The 24,240-nt window shown below is 45.1% G+C and overlaps 1 protein-coding gene across 1 annotated transcript in view; it reads right to left on the bottom strand.

Annotated features, from left to right (window-relative positions):
• The window catches only part of MSN (moesin), a 66,672-nt gene that overhangs the window by 12,529 nt on the left and 29,903 nt on the right, over positions 1-24,240 (bottom strand). Inside the window, exons 2-5 of the mRNA XM_036839566.1 lie at positions 12,461-12,544; positions 3,316-3,411; positions 1,896-2,170; positions 467-550 (exon numbers count right to left, since the gene is read on the bottom strand). Coding sequence (XP_036695461.1) covers positions 467-550; positions 1,896-2,170; positions 3,316-3,411; positions 12,461-12,544 — 539 coding nt within the window. The remainder of the gene's footprint in view (positions 1-466; positions 551-1,895; positions 2,171-3,315; positions 3,412-12,460; positions 12,545-24,240) is intronic.

The raw sequence follows: 24,240 nt of genomic DNA, 5'->3' as shown, positions 1-24,240 counted from the left end.
CCCAAGGGGAATAAAGGCAGGCTGACCCTTGCTGGCCTCTGGCATGTTAGCTATCACAGAAGCCTCGTACGCAGGCACATTATTAGCAGAGCGCAAATGAGGTGGTGATGGCAAAATGGTAAGATTTGTTCTTCAACTAGACAACTCCAAAATGGTATGCCATGTTTATAGAGCTCCTTCTTCATTTCATTCTTGGGGAGGAGCCCCTGGTGGCGCAGAAGCTCCCTAGGGATCCTGAGATCCCCTTCATTTCTTTATGGTCAAAATTTTCTGGGCTATCAGTTGCCATCATTCACAAAAAGTACAGCTTTATAATGGCCCTGATTTGCCTTCCATTTCTAATTTCCTGTTTCTCTCTCTCCAACGTCCTCCAGTGTTCCTAGCCCTCTGCCTCTTCTCCCTCCAGAACCAACTCTCATTCTCCCTGCAGGGGCAGTAGAGCCCACAGTTGCTAGGGCCGGCTTACCTGAGCATGCCCCGGTGCTCTTCATGCCACACCTGGATCCGTTCCTCCCACTGGTCCTTGTTAAGTTTGTGCTGTTCCAGGACCCTGGAAAGACAATGCATGGTGAGTAGTTTAAAGCACAAAGTCCAAAAGCAGGGGTAAAGGGAAGTCTACTTAGCTCCCTAAGGGGTTGATGCAAAAAGAATGTGGGGTCATTACACCAGAAGCAGACTGAAATTACAGCAGGAGGTATTAATTAGACATAGGGAACTGCCTGAGGGGTATGAGAGATACAGAAGGGGTGACCAAGAAAGACAATAGGAACACCTTCCTTTGTACCTTTAACCAGAAAATTCAATATGTGCTGTGGTCTCTAAGCAGAGCAATAACATATCAACAGTCTGTGCTGGCTTGTGGGGCTAAGAGTAGGAACGGGCCCGTGGAGGCATGCATACGCTCTCCTAGATCTTTGTGGTACCAACAGTTTGCAATTGTGAGACTATTGCTCAGGGATAAGATTACAGCCTGTGGCTACAGAACAAAGAACTGAGCCCAAATGGCTCTGGGAGAAACTATTGATAATGGGCTCAACCTCCCAGATCTACTAGATCATAAACAAGGCTTGCTTTAAATATGCTATCTCAGACATTATGGCAGTGACTTAGGTAGAGTCCGAGGGCACAACCACTATCCCTAATACCTTCAGGTGAGTTGTACATTTGCCACAGCTCCACTGGGACTGAGGCTACCAGAATGAAGCAGAACTTTTCCTTCCAATCCAGAAGCCTATGAAAATAGCGAATGGATGCAGTGGGGTTAAAAAATTCAAGAGACTAGTGTTCTAGGTCACCTTAAATGAGCTGTGGGAGATTGAGCAGGTCAGAGTGAGCACCTCTGCACATCTATTTCCTGAGCCAATAAGGATTGTGCTGCCTTATTCATTTTGTGTGTTGTTGTGATGCTAAAACAAGAATAATGAGTGTTTGAGAATGTTCAATTTTGAAGTTTACAAAAGCAGAAATCTCTGTACACTGGTTATCAATATTAAAAGACTGTTTGAGCTCCCCACATCCTTGGCTTAAGTATTTCTCACTCCTATGAACCTCTGATATAAGAGGTCTAAATCAGTGAAAAGGATTGAGAAAATGGAACCGGGGCAAGGAGAATCAATCCATCTCTGGTTCTCTATATAAGCACCTGTTTACAGGGTAATGAAGTCCTGTAATTAGGCAAACAGAGGAGGAAAAAAAGCTTTTTATTTTGAGAACCAGAGAAATAACAACAGGGTATGGTGCCATATGCAAATGTGTCTGTCTGAGCAGCATAACACGGTCTTCAGACAGACCCTAGTGGAGAGGGACAGATCTGGCAACCCCTGTATAATAGGGATCAGTCAGCTTTGGGCTGCAGCCCACTCTGACCAGGGCAGATGGCCAGTACATCACCTCACCTCTGTGGCAGCAACTTGTCCCCGGCCAAGTAGCCAGACTTGTGGACTTCCTTATTGAAGTCACCATACTTGGACTGGACAGCATAGGAGGCCAGCAACACAGCAGTCTCAGGTGGGCAGTAAATATCATCATTGAGAATGCCCTCCTTCACTTGCAGGAAGAATAGTCGCTGTGTGATGTCCTGGATCAATTCCTCGGATACATCCTCAGGGTAGAACTTAGCCCGGAACTTGAAAAGCAGGGGGCTTTCCTTCCGCACATCCTGGGCAGTCACCTGGGAGCAGCAAGGGGTTATGGGCTCTCAAAAAATAGACTTTAGGGGTGGGGGAGTGGCTGTAGGGTGGGAAGAAGACACTGAAAAGTCATCAATTTGGATAATCCCAAAGAGCTGGGTGGCAATTCTCCTAGTAATTCAGAAAAGAGACACATTACTTTCATTGGGGACCCAATCCCATATCCATAATTGCTTCCTGTTGGGAATTTCTTCCTGAAATAACCTAACACCCACTGATAGTCATAAGCCCTTAAGCCATCATCATCTGACAATATATCCAGCTGCCCCCACGTTCTGAAAGTAGGCTTAAGAAACTCCTCTTTTAAGGCTCCCCCAACTCCATAAATCAGCAAAGTAAAGACTAGGATGTATGACTGAGGTCTGGGAATTGGCTATAGGCAAAAGCACAAATCAGACTGTCTTTTAAAGCCTGAAATTGGCTATTAGCGGCTCCACATTTTTCCAGCAGAAGTCTCCACTCTTTGTGAAAAGAAGACTCTGCCAGCAGAAGGTGGGGCACCCATCCCCTAGACACTGTCAGGAAAATAAGCCATAGGACAATATGGAGACCTCCAAGGACAAAGTCAGCCAGTTTGAAGATAATGAGATGGAGAACTGCCATGTTCCTGCAGAGATGCTGCTTGGAGGTGGAGAGTTTGAATGGACCTATACTTAAACCATCCCACTTGGAATTCAACTGAGATAGAAAATCAAGAAAGAAGGACACATCTGCATGGGGCTCAGGTATCAGTTGACAGGCAAGAAAAGGGACAAGATAAGATTATGAGACTTTCAAGATTCTTTCCAGTTTAATAGTCTATGACTCTCTGTTTAACAAATTTCCTAAAGCCCTTCAGTTTGGAAAGGAAAAAAGGATACCAATCCCCTCCTGAAGAACTACTAATGGCTATGGTCCATAAGTGGGTCCCATCCTCCTTGGACACTGGCCATTCTCGCTGTTAGGAGTCCAAGTGGAGACAGCAAGAGATCTGCCCTTATTCTGATCTAGTGGTCGATCAGAATTTTTCACTCATGAAAAACTGAGCCCTAGATGCCCTGCATTTGCCAGCGAACACATTTTACACCCCTGAGAAAGATCTGGTAGAGGAGTGAATTCCAAACCTGACAATGGGATAAGCAATTACCTTCTTATTGAGTTTTAGCCAAGTAGAGAAACCCTTAGTGTCCTGGTACTGCAGACCAAAAAACCAAACTTCCCTCAGGCCGATAGTTTTTACCACCTGAAAGACAAAACAGAAAACAACCACTAGTTGAATGCCTACCTTGTGCCAGGCACAGAGGACAGAAATGTGGAGCCCACATGGTCCCAGGGTCTGGCAAGAAAATATACTTGGGCAGGAGCTAAGAAACGATGTCAACATCTCTCTGAACAAAGTACTTTCACTGAGGTAGGGACTGGATCGATTACTTATAAGCACGACCACACACCAATAACTTGATATCCATTATCTCCTTGAATTTTCACAATAGCCCTATGATATAATTACAATTGGGCCCATTTTATAGATAATAAAAGTAAGGTTCAGAAGTGAAGGTTCAGTTAGTAAGTAGCAGAGTCAGGTCTGTTTGACTCCAAACCCATTCAAATCCAGTGCTTTCTGCCACCCCCCCCACCCCTCCTCAATTATGCCATGCAGCTTCACACACCCAGGATGGATTAAAAGCTGAAGGTAAAAACTGTTGGTTTAAATCCTGAATCTTGTTCTCCTGGATTACTTCTTTATGTTTAGCAACTAAGAATAATGCCCACACCCTTCAGAATGAATCCTATTTACAATGTCCAAATAAAGAATGTTTGAGGAGACAGAGCAGGGACTGGGGTATCTATACACCCCAAAGCTGTGCTGTGCCTAGGGGCTGAGATGCTTCTTTCCAGTCCTGATTAGAGTTCAGTCATGATTCCCCTTTACCACTCACACAGGTTGAGAGTGGGAATGAGGGTGGAAACAGGGTGAGTACCTCAGTGTAGTAGCTGAGGGGCCCCGTGGTGTTCTGGGCATCTTGGCTGAGCAGTGGGCAGGAAAGGGAGGCCAGCCAGGAGAAGACAGATGGGGTCTGTTTTCCAGTCCCCGACATTAGCATGTAAATAGTTCTGGCTGGTGGCTCAAACCCAGCATGCCCACCACTGGGGATAGAGGCAATAAAGCTGAGCCACATCCTAATGAGGTCACGCTGGCATCAGAGTCTTCTTTATATTTTCTTCTATTGTGGGGGGGTGGTGCTGGCGAGGGGTGGTTGAGGTGAAGAAATGTACCTGGACTTAGAAACAGGTAACAAGGACCCAGTGTTGCTTATGTCTTCCCTGTGAATAAATCAGTATATCCCCTCAAAACGCACACATGCACACTCACACACACACACACACACACACACACACACACACTGCACTGTATCCAAAGTCTGCACTACACATCCAAGGCCAGGCCCCGTAGTCACTCCCAGAGCTTACAATCTAGAGCTTCAGAGGTCCCAAGGAAAAAGTAGATCATGTTTATTAAAGTACCTGTTATGTGCCAGGTACCAAACACTGAACAACCATGAGATAGCTATTATCTCCATTTTATAAATGAGGAAAATAAGGCTTAGAGAGGCAACCTGTCTAAAACTGCAGAGCCTAGACTAGAATCCTAATTGTATGACTCCAAAACCTATACCCTTTTCTCTTGCATGATATCTCCTAATGCCAAGGGCTCAAAGGATCTTAGAAGCTCTGGGGTTCCCAAGTGACTAACTCCCTTGTCTCTCTTTTGGCCCAGATATCCCAGCCAGACAATGAACTTTGACTACCTCTGCATCTAGATATAGTTCCTGGCTTTCCCACTAGACTCAATCAACAACAGCTTTGGAGAGAAGCCATATCCCGAGGTCATTAACCTTCATTGCTCACCAGGGTATGCATGGTGATCGCCCTTCCCTTTCTAGCTTGAATCAGGTATCAGAAAACCTCAGTGGAAGTCTCAATTCTGTCTCCAACTTGCTGTGTGATCTTAAGGTACCATATTTCCCTATCTGGGCCTCAGCTTCCTCATCTATCCAGCTTCCCCATCTACTACGAATGGTGTGGCTTAAACGACCTCTTTCTGCTCTCAAGTTCTACCATTCTACTAATTAGGTTATTTGTAAATGACCAAGAAATACAACCCCATTTCCCACCTACCTCTTGCCAACTTGGGTAACTAGGAACATGCTTAGAAAAAATAAATGAAGGAAGGTGCATGGTATGAGGAAAGATCAAAAGACGTCCAGAATTCAATGGCAAGGTGAGTCCTTGAGTCTAAGTCAATAGGCAGTAGGAATTACCAGTTTTTAGATGACAACAAAGTAGTCATGTTGAAATGTGATTTTGGCTTTTTTTGCAGAGGATAGAGGGAGAGGATGTGAACAGGAAAGATTTTTTTAAAGCACCTCTTATCTCATCCTATATCTAAGATAGGGCCTAATTAACAATTCTAATGGTTTTTCACAAGGCTGCAAAATAATAATGTGCCAAGGTACAATTGGTGGAAAGAAATAAGTTCCAAGAAACAATTCAGCCCCAAGAGAGAAAGGGACCCACTGAAGATGTTGAAAATGGACCATTAGGGCCAGGATGCTAGGTCACGGCAGGGCAGACTGGGAACAGAACTAGTAGGGCAGCAACTGGTTTTTGCCTGTACCAATGGTACAGCTGTAGAGGCTCAGAGACCCCAGAACTAAAAGGGAGTGAGGAAGGCACGGACTACACAGCCAGTCCCATAGGTCCCAGGAGTAAGTTCCTTAGCCTCTTCTTGCACCATGTTGTCTGTTTCACTAGTGGGATGGGTAGGGGTTGATGAGAAGAGGATCATGGGAGCCAAAACAGTTCCAGGATCTAGAGTATCTCTGAGGATAAAGTAATAGCTAAAGCGATATCAAAAGAAAGATCAGCAAGGCATTTTAATCTCTCTGAGCACTGCCTCTTCCCTTATGAATACAGAGAAATCAGATGTATATAAATTTTCCACTTCCTTAGGCTGTAGGGCTTGGAGAGATGAGCAATGTCTCTTAGCCTCCACTGAAGTCCTAAAGTGAGGAAGTGAGGGTGTGGGGGGAAGGAAGTATGGTCTGAAGTCAGAATCAAGACTGAAAAAGAACAAAGGATAAAACAGATGACCCCTGGACCCCAGGCTATAAGGAAAACTCCAATTAAGGTCCACAGGGCGCTGGGAATCACTTGATCAGGCAACTCTTGGCCCCATTTCAAAGTCCTGAAATATGGAAATGAGGCCAAGCTTAGCTTGCTTCCAGCTTTGCCTCCAGCTGAGACCTTACTCCAGAGGAAACAGAAACCTCGTTTTCTAGTGGGAAAGAGTATCTAGGTCCCAGTTCCAGGAACATCTGTGGCTCCAGTGACGGGTCCTTACCATTCCACTCTGAGAAATGGCTGCATCCCTGAGAAAAAATGTCTTTCTTTGCTCCCTTTGATTCCAGAGAGCCAGCTCATCTGGCCTGAGCTAGTATTTCTCAAAGCTGCCGTGGAAGAAATCCTTAAGCAGCAGAAGATAATGAATGCATATACCCGGGGGACGGGGGTGGGGTGGGGTGGGGTGGGGTGGGGGTGGCAGCGTGAGATACAAGAAGATGGCTGCAAGCCACAATTTTTTTGAAGCCTGAAGCTTTAACCTTAATCATTTGTGCAAATTTTACTTCCTACTCCTTAAATATCCATGTTTTAATAATGAAATTGATATTATCTACAAGTAAAACTGATGTGCCAAGATACTAAATCACATCCATCCCACGGCTCTGTGTACCTCCTGGAACCTGCCACATTCACCTAGAGGGGCTAGGACTTCAGTTTGTAAGACACTGGCTGTGGATTCTATTCAGCCACACAATAGAAATCCCCCAAACAGACTGGAGCATTGCAGGATCCAAGCAGCATAAACTAGAAAACTGGGGTCCAGTGAGGGAAAGAGATTTGCCTCTGAGAAAATCCTCACTAATTACCAGGAGCATCTGGATGTAAGCAAGAACTCCCTTTCGCCTCTCTTTTGCATGTGAAAGCTACTTATGTCTGAGGTCTGGGGAGGGGAGGGGAGATTAGGTCAATTCTGGAAACCAAAGCCCCCCTCCTCATATCCTTTATGCATCTATCTGAGTAAACAAACTAGTGACATAAGCAGTCACTTCAGAAGCCCAGAGCAGGATTGGGAAGCAAGGTTTGAGCCTCAAGAGGAAAACTGCATGAGAAATTATGTGCAAAACTGCACCAAAGCCCAAACACCTGAGGCCCACTGAGATCCCATTACAGGCTTGGCAGCAGCTGCATCAGCCACCCACCTGAAAGCAAATCAGTACACAACTGGAAAATTCCAGGAGGGCTGCCACCATCGCTGCTTCTGCTACCCCACACTGCCTGTGCCCAAGTGGCCACCTGCTCTGTAACACAGAACCCATTCAGCTAGGGTTCTAAGTCTAGGGACCAAACTTTGTTCTTAGAATGGAAACAGGCAAATAAAGAGGAGGTCACAGAGGACACAGCTGACAAAAGGCACTGGGAAAATTGCAAATGCTATAAGCTTTGGTTCAAGCCACTATACTACTTCTTAGCTATCTGACCTTAAACAGGTCTTTTCCCCTCTCCAAGCCTCAGTTCATCATCTATAAGATGGGGATACTATTATTATAATAATAGATATTAGTTATTTTATAAAACAAAAATGGTAAAAAAGAGAAGAAGGGATTGCTGCCTTCAATGCAGAGTCGACAAATCCTAAGGCCTTCACTGAGCCAGAAAAGCATCCTGATTTCATGGCTCCCTTATCTGAACTCCCAGGGGAAATTCCACCCACTTATTTAGCCCTTAATAAGAATAAGCAACATTAGAATGCCTGCTATGCACCAGGCACTTTACTTACTCAAGGATTAAATAAGACTACAAAATCTCTAAGATTAGTGTGATTACTATTTTACTGAGGAAAGTAAAGTCCTAAGAGGCTAAACAAGCCATCCAAGGTCACACAGCTGAATATCAGGACAGAATTTGAACCCAAGGCTGACACCAAATCCCATGCTCTATATACCACCTCTATACACAACCTGAGCCTCAAGGGTGTTTGTTTCATTCAATGTGAGAGAAGAGTTGCATGTACTTTTCTCTGTTTCCATAGGTGAGTAACTCCAAGTTCCTTAAGGACAGAGGTGGTGTTTGATAGGTCTAGAGATTCTCCTAGAGACACAGTAGACCTTCAGTCAATACTGAATCAGTCAATGAACAGATGAATGAATGGATGGATGCTCTGAGATTTCACCTCTCTTCTAGAGCTCAAAACCTTAAGTGGAGGGGGCAGGTAGAGCTAGAATAGAGCTAGAGCTGGAGACCACGGCTGAGGAGAAGCCAGGCAGAGGGTTCTTAAAGTGGAACTTATTATGGCAGCACTGCCCCCTAGTGGCACCTAGGTAATCAAGAGCCCTCGGAAGAACCTCACGCTTTAGAAGTGGGGCTAAGTGACAAAATCGCTGTAACAAAATGTGTTCTCTCTCCTCCTTAGCTGTGAACACACTCACAAGAACGAACAAAGGCAAACGGGAAGAACTATGGGCCCCACTTCCCTTTCCCACCAGGCCTTGTAACTCCTCAAGCTATGACTTCCCATTGTTGCCTGTTATTTATCACTGGTGCCAAGGAGGGTGCTTCCTCTCCAGTCAGCTTCCTCTCTGGTCATCAGCCAGACAACTGCTGGATTCCAGGATGGCCCCAGAGCTTCTGTCAATTCCTCCCAAGGAGTCCAGCTCCTTCCTCCTAGGCCCCTGATCTCACTGAATGATGGATCTCAAAGGTCAGACAGAATGAACTTCCTTCCTTATGCCTCATCAACTTAGAGAGAGGGAAGAAGGGAAGAGATCAAATCCCCCAATGGCCTGTGAACACGCACCTCTGAGGATTTCCATCCAGACCGGCCTTGGCCCCGAGAGTGCCATATGCTCAATTCTGTGTCAGAGTTCAATTTTTTTTTCCTGTAGTTTTCACCTATGGGGTCCCAGCTCTGCTCCTTCTGACCTCACAGAACATGATTGCCCCCTCCTTCCTACAACAGCCCCTCAGTGATCTCAAGACAGAGAATACATCTTCTCTTGAGTCTTCTCCAAGCCAAACAGGCTCATTCACCCCAAACAGAGTAGCACAGTAGGGAAAAGTATAGTTTTACAGTCAGAGCTATATTTGAAACTCTGTATCACAATTTACTAACTACATAACCTAGAGTGTGTTTTTTCACCTCTCATAGGCAGGGTCACTACAAGGATTAAAACAAGGTTAGTCCATAGTAGGTGCTCACTAAATCATATTTCTCAAAACAACACTGATCTTCCTGGTCGGAAATCATGAACTTCCTGGTTTCCTCCCTTTCCTCTCCCCAACCAGTATGAAAGACTCAAGTCTCTCAAGGGCTTTTTTGGGGAAGCAGTAGCTTTCAGAACTAGCACACCAATCTGGCCAGGGCTCCCTACCAACTGGGCTTCCCTCAGAACCACACCCACAGTACACAAACCAAACCAACACTAACAAAGAACTATCTGGCCCTGTGGCTTTTCAAAGTTAATAAACCCCTTTGTTCAAGTATTTTTCTGCTCTAGGCTCTAAATTATGCCTTCCTCACCCTCCACAGCTACGCCCTCCAATGCAAATGGACAAAGCCCCCAGTGTTGAAGGCAGGGAACGGTGTCATTTGTTTGACAGAGGTGGGGTATAGAACCAGGGCTCTGGGAAGGCGTCTGGGTAGAGGCCAAGGGAGTCTCTGGTACCCAGCTGGACTATAAAATCCACATTGGCTGATACTCTCCTCTCTACAGCTGCTGCCCAGAATGATACTGCTGTCTGAAGCAAAGGGCCCAACAGCCTACGTATGGTATGGACACCTTCTCCCTTTTGTCCCAGAGACAGTAGAAGCCTACCTAGGAAGAGTTGTCCCCCCACCAGGTATCCTTCCCCTCCCCACGCCCTGGCATATGCCAATTGCAGATCATACTCAAGTGAAGCATTTCCCTCCTTTTTACAGAAAGGGGTCATCTGAAATCCAAATAGTGGGGTTAGAAATGGGAAAGAAAAGATATGGAATACAGAAATAAATGCCACAGATAAATTTCTGAGAGATAACCAAATTTGAGATATCAGTTAGACAGTGTACAGATGGGGAAACTGAGGCCCAAAGAGGGGAAAGTTTTGTGTAAGGTATCAGGAGAGTTAGTGGTAGAGCCAGGCCTAAGGCCCAAAATTTCCAACTTTCTATCCAGTGCCCTTTCAACTTCACCAGGCTGTCCCTTGAAAAGCTTTCCAATATAAAACCTGCATGCAAAGGGAGAATGCAAAACCTTAATGTAATCAAAATGCATTCAGTCATTCCAGACTAGCATTGTAATCACTTGTGAACTATGTGAATGTCAGCACATTAATTGTAGTAAATGTGTGTTTAAATGTTCCTCTGACTAATCTGTCTTTTGTAGATTAAATATCAATGACTACCTTTCACCATTCGATACAAAACAAACTCCAGAGAAGAAGCAAGTTCTAGCTAGATCCAAAGTTAGATATGCTGAGGATCTTCAAGCCCATCTCCCAACTCTAGCTGATTAATGAGACAAGAAGTGTCGCAGCATTTGGAAGCTATCATTTATTACATCTCTACTACATGCCAGATGCTTCACATAACACTCACTTCTCTATTTGTATTTTCTTATTGCCTTTCTCTCCTATTTCTAATTTATCCTTTTGTATCCTTATAAACCACCGTAACAAGTTTTCTGAGTAGCAAGTGAGATACAAATAACATACTCTTTCATAACCTCACAAAAAGCCTGTGAGGTAGGTATTAGACCCACTTTTGGGGGGCAGGGACAGGAGAGGAATGAGACTACCAACCCAGAAAGGTTCAATAATTTTCCCAAGGCCTAGCTACGAATATGAAGATTTTGTTTCCCCATCTGTAAAATGGGGCCAATACTAATTCCTGCATTCATTGGGCCTTGTGATAGTCAAATGATATGGTACACAAAATGTCTGTCACAGTACCTGACATACTGTAAGCCCTGGACAAATGTTAACTTTCATCTGTAATAGCCATAGACAACAATTTTCCCACTCTACCACATGACATCAGGGACTCAGGAGACATGCCCAAGCTGTCCTCACATTTCTAGGCATATTTTCCTTCTTTTTACATAGAGATCTGAATGGAAAACAGCCTTGCACCATCCCCATCTCCATCCTCTCCCCTCACCAGTCAGGAGTATTCATAGTAACAGAATGATCTCATTTGAATATAATCTCCTTCTTCCTTTCCCTTCCCAACTCTGGGTAAGCTCTCAGACAGCATAGGTACTCAGAGAGCAAAGGAGAAAGGGAAGCAAGAGGGCCTGGGAAATCTATTAAGGGGACATGCGGTCCCAACATCCAGGACAATGTTAGACTCCCACCTCACCAGAGGCGGGTGTGGAAATAGGATAATGGCCCACCTGGAGGGATTCCAATCTCTGGAAATGGGAACCCCATTTTTACTCCTAGAAGTCTGGTCACAGATGGCACACTCCTTTGGCCCCTGGAGGGTCTTTGAATGCTAATAGATTCTGTGGCCCCCACCTGGCTATTATATAGCACACCCCTTTTGACAAGGGTGACTCACAGCGAAGGAACACCCCTTGGATTGGAGATGGGAATGACCACTTCAGCATTATCTCCATGGCATGATTATAGGAGCTGAGGTATCCTCCTATTGCATTCATCACCCCCGGTGGTATCCTAAGTCCCAATATTCCTTGAGGGAAATGTACATAGAGCACACTACTTCAGGGAGAATATGTTGGTTTCTTTCTACTAGGAAGAAAAAACAATGTGACAGAGGCCATGTTGTACAGTGACAAGAACATGGGGTTCAAATACCAGCCAGATACCAGCTGAGTGCAATTAAGTTATTTAATTTCTGAGCATCATCATCAAAATAGAGATCACTTACATCTTTCAGAGTTGAGAGAAAGGCTCTGCATGCTGACATTTTAAAAGCATCTAGCACAGTCATATCCCACTCGCTTCTCTTTTCTCCCAGGTTCAGCACCAAGGATAGGATTAATCGGGGCCATCAAGGTGCAGGCTGCCAAAGTTAATCTTTGCCTCCTTCGTTATTAAGGCTGAGGCCAGACTTTGTTTTGACCTATCCTGGAGGAGTGAGTAGGAGAAGAGATTCCCCAAAAGTGGGCATTATGGTGGAAGCTATTGGGAGAAGTGGGGGGCTAAGGAGCAACAAGTCCCTCCCTTACCTGGTCAAACAGCTGCTTGCCAGTGGTGTTGGGCTGAATGGCAAATTCCAGCTCTGCGTCCATGGTGGTCACACGCACATTGATCTAGGATGAGATCAAAGGAGGCAAGTTAGTTGTCTGGCTCTATGCTCAGCAGAGCCTGGGACAAGTCTCTGTTCAACCACAGGAGAGGGAACTAAGATGCAAGAACCTAAGACATTTAGATACTGGTGTGAAGGAAGGGAGACTATTGAACAAACAATAACCTAGCCCTGCTCCCAACCAGTTTACTGAAGACAAAAAACCCCATAGCTACAGGGCAATGCTTACCAAGGGGCAAACAAATGAATGCAAATCAACCTACTATCAAGAGGAAACAAGTGTTGACTGTACTTCTTCCACCTACACCAGCCAGCTCCAAGCCCACAGCATTCTCTCCCCACCTCTGATCTATAGCCTGGATTATCTACAGCACTGATCTTTGCAGAGGCAAGTTAAGGGCAGGATAAAGAACACTGCATTCTAAGCCTAGCATCATAACTGGTTCACTCTACAACCTTGGATAAGTCTTATCCCCTTCCTGGGCCTTAGTTCTCCTCATCTGTGCAAGGGCAGGAGTGCAGGGGGTGGAGGTTGTCAATTACACTAGGCAATCTCCAACAACCATTTCAGTGCTGACGTCTATGGTTCTATATACTGACTTACATTGTTAACACTTCCTGTATTTATGTCTCACTGGTCTCCCTAGGCTCAAGAGAGGAAAGGGGCCTCAACAGAGATAGGTGCGGGCAGCACAGAGGTGCTTGACTTCCCAAAGCCAAGTCAGCAGAGGGAAAAGGAACAGGGACAGGCCCAGATGGAAACACACAGTATTTCACAGGCACTAGAAAAAGTACCCTCTACCTTTAAGAAGAGATCCCCTAGCCAAAGTCAATGATAGCTGAAATTTCATCAATAGAGATATGTTCCTTTGGCTGAAAGCTTGGTGGTAGCGGTAATAGTATTAATAGCAATAATAAGCAGCAGCTTTCATGTATGGAGACTTATTACTCACTAGGCACTTTATATGCACTACCCCATTTAATATCAACAATCACCCTGTGAAGTAGAGAGTATTATCTCCACAGTGGGGATGAAGACTTAGATATTTGCCTAAAGTCACATCACTAGTAAGTGGGGAAGACAGGGTTTGAATTCAGATCTAAGTCCAAGCCTCACAATTTAAACCAATACACCAAACTCCTCTTACACCAAAGTGTAAAATGTCTCCATTAAAAGAAATCAAAGATTAAGTGTTTTTTTCTGTTGTTGGACATTTTGCTTAAGTAACCTATATGGTATAGCCACAAGATGGCTTGTTACATGGTCATATAAAATATTCATAAAGATTATTTCATGTCCAAGGCAAATACTTCAGTAATATTAAGTAAGGAAGACTAAGCAACAAGATTTCATGAGCTCAACTTTGTAAAAAGTATGCATACAGAGGTTATTGGAACCATACCCAAGTGTTAGTCAGTCTTGGTTTTTGGGTAGTGATCTTATGAGTGCATTCTCCCTTCTTTAAATTAAAAAAAAAACTAATCTACATTTTCTAAGATGCTCACGTATTAGTTATACTATTGGGAGGGAACTAAAAATAGAATTGTCAAAGATGCAAATCCCCACGGAGTGGGTAAGAAATTAGGCCTTATCAGTCTTTGACACCTATGGGCCCTTCCTGAGCACAGGGGTCAGCTAGCAGGGAAGAGGGGGCCAGACAGCAATTTTGCCAGCTAAACAATTCTGATGAGGACCAGGCCTGGGGAACAATTTTGTAAATAAATCTCACCAGGGAGCCAAGGAGGAAATCTATTTCAGGATTGACAATGGGACAGGAAAGGCCATGAAGGCAGGAACAAGTAAGGCAAGTACCCCAGTGGGAGACAACGGGCAGGGTTAGCCACTTTGACTCAGTGTTACCTAGGCTTCCTGCCAATCCAGTGACCTCCATAGAATAGGCCCTCATAAGGTAGGGAGAATGAGGCCCAAAGGGCTGGAATTTGGCCTCAACATCTAGCCTTAAATCACCCTTAAGCTGAGTCAGGGGAGCCCTCAAAACACCAATGACTTGATAGGGATAGGAAAGAGTAGAAAAGGGACAGTGGCCCTTTTAGTACATTGAGAAATTTCATTCTCACCTCAAGGTTTCTGTCTTAATTAGAGTTACCTCTCTAGTATCCAAGACTCAGTGGGTACTCACAAGATATTGGCTAAATGAACAGTACTAAGCAAGGGGATATAAGAGATAAATATAGCATAGTATACAGAATCAGAGGTGGGAACATTTTACATCTTGACATTTTTGTGCCATGGACCTTTCCAAGCAGTTTAGCGCGGTCTGTGGACCTCCTTCTCAGAATATTTGTAAATGCATGAAATAAAGTAGATACAAAGAGACCAATTATATTGAAATAGTTATCAAAGTTTAATATGTACTTCTTTATTATATTATATAATTACCTAACACTGGGTCTTATTATTACTACTGTAATTTCAACTTCGTCTTCGGCATAAATGATATTTTGAGAAATCTATAATAAGTAAATCGTGGTACAAAAGTATCTTAGATTTCCACTGGTGACAAAGTCATAGTTACTAGCTTTTTTTTTTTTTTTGGCCTACATTCATAATTGAAAGAGGGGCTAAATTTCAGTGAGAGGTTAGTGAAAACAAATATGTAATTTTCCTCCATCCAACTTCATAGATCCTTCCCACTTCAAATTATACCTATGGACTTCACAGAGGCTCAAGGACTCCAGGTTAAGGAGCTTCCTATAAATTTATTTCAGTTTACCCAATATTAATGGAATACTATGTTTAAGGAACTATGGTTGCAGTAGAGCTATAGGACCAGTCCCTGACCCCAAGGTACTTACTGAATAACAGGAAAATTATAATATACAAGGGAAACCCTGAGAAGTGCCATACCAGAACAGAAGAAACCTTTTGTGGAAATATGGAACCACAGTTCAAAGTGGTATTTGCACTGGTCTCTAAGGATAACCTGGATTTTGAAAAAGGGAGAGTGTGGGAAATGGGGGGAAGAGCACACAAATGCCCTAGGTAGAGAAAGAAATACGTGCAACGGCCCAAAAGGAGACAGAGATAAAAGCATGCAGGTCTATACTGCTGAACTGAATGAATAAGCATTTTCAGAACGCTAATGGAAAACTGATTAATTCATAAAAGTGCTAACAAAAGATCAAGATGAAAAAAAAATTAATTACATGGGACTGAGTGAACTGATGAGGATGATTATAATTTTTGTGACTTTCTGTTTGAATAAAAAAAAACACATTTGTAATTAAAAAAAAACAAAAAAAGCATGCAGGTCTCCTCCAGGGTGAATGAGGCCTGCAAGGTGAAGAGTGGGCAGAGAGGCCAGGAAGGTAGGTGGAAGGCCTTGAAGAATATGCTAGAAAGCTGGGCCTTAATCCTGTTGAGAGTGGCCAGCCACCCTGAAGGTTCTGAGCAGGGTGGGGCAGAATCAGAACAGGGCTTTTTAGAAGAAAGCACCCAGGGAGGACACCGAGGAAAGGGGTGGGGTTCCAGGGAACATTCCACAGCTAGGAGTTCCCTTTATTTATTTTTTTAAAAGATTTATTTATTATTTATTTATTTATTTTATTTATTTTTGTCTGTGTTGGGTCTTAGTTGCGGCACTCGGGATCTTCGTTGGGGCATACGGGATCTTTCATTGCGGTGCATGGGCTTTTCTCTAGTTGTGGCGTGTGGATTTTCTATCTCTAGTTGTGGCACGCAGGCTCCAGGTCGCGTGGGCTCTGTAGTTGTGGCGTGTGGGTTCCAGAGTGCATGAGCTCTGTAGTTTGCAGCACACAGGCTCTCTAGTTGAGGTGAGGGAGCTCAGTAGTTGTGGCACACGGGCTTAGTTGCCCCGCGGCATGTGGGATCTTAGTTCCCTGACCAGGGATCGAACCCGTGTCCCCTGCATTGTAAGGTGGATTCTTTACCACTGGACCACCAAGGAATTCCCAGGAGTTCCCTTTAATTCACACTATTGGGAAGAATTTTCAAAGGAAATTCAGTGTCTCTTGCAGATCATGTCAGTCACAGGTCATACCAATCTATCATCTTCAGGGGCTGGCCCACAAGTCCAAATATTTAACTTAAATATTTGGTAAATAAATGTTTCTTAAATAAATCAACTGGTAGAAAAGAACTCAGCCTGGGTTAGGAATAAGCATGTCAGACAGGCTACTACTGTCCAGCTTCCTCCCTCCTAATAGAGCATCGCCCCAGAACAAGGGCTCTCCTCAAATCTGAAGCTGTCCAGCTGAAACCAAACTGGAACCTACTTCTCTAGAATCCCCGCTCAGAGTTTCTGTCATTCCACTGTGGCTGCTTCTCGAGGGAAAGCAGCCTGTGGTTTCCTGAACTTCACTGTGGAGACAAATAATCTTAGGTTTAAAAAAATTAGAAAGAAAAGCAAACACAAAGGGACTTCTCTTCTTGCTACTACTTAACTCAGAAGAAAATGTGAGTCATGAAGACAGGGTCATGGGTCTGTGTTCTTTTTTTCTGTGTGTCAGAGGTAGGGGGTAGTAAGGGTAATAGCATGACTGGGGCTGAAGGTGATAGGTATAGGGCAGGAGTGTTGATCAAAGAATATCCCTTGTTTTCCTTAAGAGTAATCTGAGACCCAAATGTGTACAAGGAGCTGCAGGCCCAGACCCACTGCCGCACAGGGCCCACTGGATGCTCACCCTAGTGGGCACCCACTGCCTTCCTTTTGGGCCTGGCCTCTTCAATCTCAATGAGGAGAAGAGGGCAGTCTAGTTTGAGAGGCAAGAACTTGAAAATAAAGCCTCCAAAGTCAGCAGAAAGTTCCCAGGCAGCCCCTCAGCTCAGCAGGAGTGGAGGAGCTGGCCTGGGTGGAGTAGCATTTCAAGATGTGGTCCCCAACAGAGAACTAACACCCTGTGTAAGCCTGTCCTTGAAAACAGTGTCTCTGGAGAACATTTAGAGTTTAAGGAACAAAAAAAGTCTGGGTGTGGTGGGGGGGTGTGACACCCTCTCATACACCCTAGCCCTCCCACCCCTAGCCCAAGAACAATAAATCCACTTTTATTGAACAATTGAACGCAGACACTTCCCACACCAAGCCTTTCACTGGACACTAACAAGCCCATCTCAGTGGTCTGTGATCCAAAGCCCTCAACAAACTGGGATCTCTCCTGTGTCCCCAGTTGGCTGGCCTAAGAAACAAAATAACCAGGCCAGATGCTACCTCTGCCTTGGCTGCAACAGCTGGGGTACTTTGCTCTCTGGACTTGGCCAGCTTCAAATAAGGGACCCTCTCTTTCCCTAGGGCCAGGAGTATCCAGATGAGCAGTAGCTGGGCCACAGTGAGATCAGGGCAAAGTTTCCTCTTACTCACCCATGTCACTCAACTACAAGATGGCTCTTTCCTAGAAAGGAATTTGGGGGAGATAGAGGACAAAGCAGAGAGAGTCGAATAATCACAAGTGGCTTGTCTGAAGCATGGACCTGAACACATAAGGCAAATGGCATTACCAGCCTCACGTCACGGATGAGGAAACTGACGAGCATAGAGGCAGGTAACAGAAGGATGGAAATGAACACTTACTGTATAGCAGCTATGTGCCAAGCCCCTTCACTCACAGTCTCACTTAACATCACTGAAACCACATTTACTCAGCCAGCAAGTGGTGAAGACAAGTCTTCTGGACGTTCCCAGAGCACCATCCTTGACTCCACCTACCTCTCCAGTGACTCTGATTTCACTGCTGACTTCAGATACCACCTTGGCAACTATTTTGGCTAAGGCCCAAACACTTTAGCATAGGAAGCCTGGGCACATCTGGGAAGCACTGCTTGGGAAGGCCCCCTTGCCAGGGCAGAGCTTATGAGTCAGTCCAGTTGAGGCTGAGCTCAATGACATCACCCCTCACCTGCCACCTCACCATTCTCTTCAAAGGCCCAACTCCTCTGGGCTTTCAGTGGCACCGCTGCTATGGAGAAGGCAAAGATAAGTGTAGGAGGGTGGCCAGAGGCAGGACAAGCCCTACCAGGGTAACCCCAGAACTTCAGTCTCTTCCCTGGACAGAGAGCAGTCACCACAGTGTCACTCAAATTGCCTATCCCCATTATTTAGGCTCTAGCACCCACCACTTCCTGCTGCCAGAACTGGGGCCAGGGCAGGGCAGGGCAGGGCAGGGCAGGGCAGGGCCTGGTCTGTCTTGCCTCTTGGGATGACAGCACTGCCTCAAGCAGCTGTTTTCCATAAGGGGTAAAACAAGGGTTGCTTTGAATCTCTAGCCTAGGAGGCATTCTCCCCCTCCCCCTTCCCCTCCTCCTCCTCCACTGACTCACTCACTTCCCGGCAACTCAGCCTCTTCCCTGTGGACTTGGAAGTGGTACCTGGTACAGTTATCTGTTCTGACCTCTTCCTGCCCATTTCCAGACCCTTAATACAGCTGGCAAGACCTGCCTAGGGTTAACCCTTCCTATGCCTGTGCTTTTTCCCAGTAGGTTCTAGAAAGGAGACCACACCCAACCCCATGCACACCCATACCTTTAATGGGTCAGCAATAATTCTTTAATCACTCCAACTGCTGCAAAGGGCATGGGAGACAAGGGTCCCCTTTCACTTGCTTTGGCCCAGTCCTGCCTTCCAAAAGCTCCCTGAGAAGCATTTCAACTGGGAGACAAGGGCATATTGGACACTGGGTGTTACTCCCCCAGTTATCATATACTTAGGGGAGTAACCCCAAACAAAACTAACCCCTCTTAGCAATGAGAATATAACTACATTGTCACTATAGGAGGAGAGCTCAGGACAGAGAACAAAGCTGAAAAGGTCAAAGGTCAGAAACAGTGAGGTTACCTTAGTAAGCTACAGCTTCCCCATTAATCCAGCCTTAATTGCACAGCCTTTTGCTCAAACTCAGACTGAGGTAGAGTCCCCCTCTTCTTCTCAACACATGAAGGTCAGGAAGGAAACTAGCTCCTCACCATTTATACCTAACTCCAGGACTTATTTTCAAAATCAGCTCAGCCAAACCATATCCCAGGAGCAAACACCACCCACTCCCCTACACCCCACCCCAGCTCATCTCTCCTTCCAAGGCACAGGGGGCTGCCCCACAAGCTCCTTAGCATAGCCATTCCTCCTCTTTAAATTTCCTCAAGATTTCAATCCACTCATCCTAGAATCTCATCTGGCACCTCCAGAATAAACCCTTCTGAACTTCTCATCCCTATTCTCCAAAAGAATAAATAATCCAGAATCCCCAACTATCAGACCTGAAAGGAACCTTAGAGATCACTTGATTCAAACTCTGCAATATACAGCTGGGGAAACTGAGGTCCAAGGAAGGGGAAGCACTGGCCCAGGGTCACACAACTGCTGGATAGTGTGAGAACAAGGATTAAAAATCTGGCTCTTGAACCAGTGGCCATAATAAGCAATAGAAACATCCTAGCACTTGGAAAACAGTAGACACGTCAGGCTGTTGAGCTGGAAAGACTATGTGGAGGAGGCAGGACCAGCTTGCTTCCATGAAAAACTCCAAGCTGACACTGAATAGAAATCTAGTTTATGACAGGGGGCAAGCCTAACTTTCAGGCTCTGATACATTCACCATCACCCATTCTAGGGAGACTAAACCTTTTATAACAGCATGGAAGGAAACTCAAAGATCCCTTGTTTCTAGGACAGTTTCTTTTGCAAAAACTTGGTTAGCAACTGATTGGGAAGGTCCCTGGCAGCAGTCACAGCCAAGACCCAAGCTGGAGGTTGGGACAGGGCGGGGAGGTACAGAGAGGGTGGAGACGACACAGCAGGGAAAGAGGCAGGGAATTTGAGGAACGGATTTATATCTAGATAGCCAAGAACAACAGATTCTTCAATTCTCATAAAACTTTGAAGCTGCCGAAATAAAAGGAAAGAGGGCCCATCATTAATAAAATAAGTCTCTCAAATGGGTTAAGCCCCTCTCTGGGGCCCCACCCAGCTGGGCTTCAGTCTCTAGCATCAGTTTCCTGCTTGACCCAGCTTCCTGCCTACAAGTTTCACAGGAAGTATTTATAGACTGGAAACACAGACCGTTTGCAGCTGCCTGGAGACACCAGTTTTGCCCAGAGCACCAGAAGAGGGCTCTACTTTCTGTGCTCAAGAACACATCACAGCGACCTCCAGCACCCCAGCTCTGAAAGGCACTGGAGCTGATCTAAGCCTCAGCTTGGGTTCCATCCATTATTCATGGGATTTCTGCCCTGTCCTGTGCTCCTCGGTATTAAAATTGCTGAAGCCAGGATCAGTCAACTATGCAGGAGCAAGGGGAGGCTTCCAGGGTAAATCAAAAAGCTGTTTTCTAAACTTATGGTTACCAGCGGGGAAAGGGAGGAAGGGATAAATTGGGAGATTGGGATTGGCATATATACACTACTACATATAAAATAGATAACAAATAAGGACCTACTGTATAGCACAGGGAACTCTACTCAATACTCTGTAGTGACCTATATGGGAAAAGAATCTAAAAAAGAGTGGATATATGTATATGTATAACTGATTCACTTTGCTGTACACCTGAAACTAACATAACATTGTAAATCAACTATACTCCAATAAAAATTGAAAAAAAAAAAGCAGTTCTGTTTTCAACCCCAGAGCTAAGCTAAGGTCAGCTTCCTGCCAACGTTGCTGGTAAGCCAACAGCCAAACCTGGTATCTGGGGAACTCACAAAATTGCAGCCCTCGTCCCAGAAATAATGGTCTCACTTCTTTGAGGAACAAATCATGTTATAGCAGAAAGAGGCTTTGGAGTCTCTCCGACCTTCCTCTTTCTGAAACTCAGTTTTCTAATCTATAAAATGGGTCTAATAACATCAACCTCACAACAGGGTTACTGGGAGATTTAAGTTAAAATAACAGACATGAAAGTACTTGGTATATCATAAGTAGAATGTGATGATTACTAACCCCTCCTTTTTTAGCCATATTATTACAAATATTCTACCTCTCTGAAATGATTTAAAACAAAAATCTGTTTGACTGCACCTAAGGGCTATGGATTGCCCAAGAAGACCTCCAGAGAGCCCTTCTAGCATAAAGGACTCTTTGACTGTGGGGGCAAACTCTAAAAACGTGATTAGATTTCTACTTGGTTAGACAGTTTGAAGCCATGCACATCAGGTGCACACACACATCCTTGCATTATTTTAAATGTTTTCTCTCTTGGGAGGGATGGGGATTTCCCCCAAGAAGCAGAGCCCTGAGGGGAGGCAGAATACAACAGAGCGCCTGTGCTACCTTGTTCTTTTAAAGGCTGCCTGATCTTCTTTCCTCGTTCTAGGCTCTGCCTTGCCATTTTCTCCAAACATGTCCCATCAATATATACAAGTTCCCAACCCTTCAACACAACACACTAAGATGTCCAAACTCCTTCAGCTGTTATCCAGAAAAATCACAAACTTTTTAAAATACAGATTCCCTGGCTTCACCCACAGAGATCATGATTTATTATTATGTAAGAAGCAGGGCCTGGGCATCAGAAATTAAGAGCTTCAGATGATTCCAAGGCCCAGCCAGGTTTGGGAACCTCTGGCATGGAATACAGCCTCTCATGTGCTGGTGTTAACACGGCCAGAGGGATGCTTGATGGAAGGGAAACAAAGCCAAGTAGAGAGCAGTAACTACAGGGACACCTAGGCCGGTGAGCCTAGTGAATGGCTCTCCAGAGTTGAATGCAGCTCACCTCCACAAAAGATCAGGAATGCAGTCAGTCCTGCTACTGCCCCCAAAGCCCTCTGCAACGTGGTCTCTTTATTTGTAAAGTAGGGCAGGAATTATCCTTGCCCCTCCCTACCTAGTATCATCACTTCCCACCACCACAGACACTACTATGTACTAAAGCAATTTCTCTCTTGTAGGAGGAACATAGCTTTATACTCTAAAAACCTGAGGGCAGCATCCAGCTTTGCCAATAACAAGCCATGATCTCTCAATCATCCTATCTGTAAAATGGGCATAATGACATCCACCTGGCAGATGGTTGTGCAGTGGTAATGTGGTGTTTCCCAAATCATTTGGGACACTAGTTTAAAAACCCAGATTCCTGGACTCCACTCTAAGCTTACTGAAACAGACTCTCCAGAGAAGGAGCTTGGGAAGCAGTAGCTTTGTCCCAAGTGATTCTTACCCTCTGGGAAGTTTAAAAAAACATCACCTGGCACAGATGCTGTTGAGATAAAATGAGAGGTCAGACCAGAGCTCCGGTCCTCCAAAATGCTTCCTGGCCCAGAGATCCTCATAGCAGGAACCTTTAGGTTAGAACCCAGCAGAGGACGCTCTGCAGGCAGAAGAGGGAGGAGAAGGCTTTGGAATTCCAATCAGAAAGCTAAGTGAAGGACTTCCCTGGTGGTCCAGTGGTTAAAAATCCGCTTTCCAATGCAGGGGACGCGGGGTTCCATTCCTGGTCGGGGAACTGAGATCCCACATGCCCCCGGGCAACTAAACCCGTAGGCTGCAACTACAGAAAAGCCCGCTTCGAAGACCCAGCGCAGCCAAAAAAAAGGAAGAAAGCTAAGTGCTTTCTGGAATGACCATACCCTCAGGCCACTGTCCAGAGCCTTCCACTATCTTCCCATCTAGTTAGGAATTAGACAGTGGGAGGAAACAACTGGTGCAAATACCTCAGCAGCCAAAACACATTGATCAAAATACTCTAATTAGGGCCCCAATCAAAATCTTGTCAAGTTCTCTGCCCCTTAAACACTTTCTCTTGGGAGAACTTTCAGGCAAGGAGCAGACCTTAAATGATACTCTCCCTTTCCTGGATGCTCTGGGAACTTGGGGAACAGAAAAGACATGGTGAGAGGGTCTTGCATTGGCATACAGATGTGAACAGATTGAGGGTGGGAGTGAGCCTGGGACTCTAAGATAGGTGTGATTAATAACAGTGCACTGGAACCAGCTCGTACTAGAACTGATCATGTGCCACTCTACAACTCCTCCTTCAAAGACCTTGTATTGGTAGTTTGAAATTGGCCATGGTGAGAGTATTTACACCACAGGGATTAGTAAACAGTTCAAATCATGGCTTCACCAGAGTTTGTTGTGAAACATTTACCAGCACATGAAATACACGTGAAGTAAGCCACCTTTAGGCCCATTTTACAAATGAGGAAACTGAGTCTCAATGAAGGGAACCAACTGCCATCTTTTAGTTGCATGATCTTGGCCAAGAGCCAGGTCTGTCCAACTAGCAACAAATCCCAGGCTCTTCCTACCAGCACCCCAGGGCAGTAGGAAGCCCTTGTCAACAAAAAGGGAGCTGACCCAAAGGGCTCCTCCATCAACTAACAGCCAAAGGGCACCTAAGTGCACCTGGTGTACCAAGGAAATCAAGAGGTAAAGATCCCAGGACTGAGACATGAAGGCAATAAGAGACAGTTTCATCCCCACCAGAGGAGAGAGGCTGGAGTGGAGCAGGGAATGGGTTGGAAAGCCCCAAAGGAAACCACAGCACTTTCTTAAGGTCTCTTTACAAATACATAACGGAGAGTGTGGGTTCTGGAAGGAAGCCCTGGGGGCACTGCAAGTCCCTAGATCTCTTGAAGCATCAGTTTTCCTGCAAGTAAAATGGGAGTAACAATGCCTACCTCACAGATTGTTGTGAGGACAGCATTATCTCCTTTACTCATAGGAAAGGACCTGGCTTGGCACCTAGCATGTATTAGATGTTTGATACCTTTTAGTTCCTTTCTCCTGC

The sequence above is a fragment of the Balaenoptera musculus genome, chromosome X (genome assembly GCF_009873245.2).
Source record: "Balaenoptera musculus isolate JJ_BM4_2016_0621 chromosome X, mBalMus1.pri.v3, whole genome shotgun sequence".
In the NCBI taxonomy this organism is placed as follows: domain Eukaryota; kingdom Metazoa; phylum Chordata; class Mammalia; order Artiodactyla; family Balaenopteridae; genus Balaenoptera; species Balaenoptera musculus.
The sequence above is the reverse complement of the archived record's forward strand: the minus strand, read 5'-3'. Positions and strand labels throughout refer to the sequence as shown.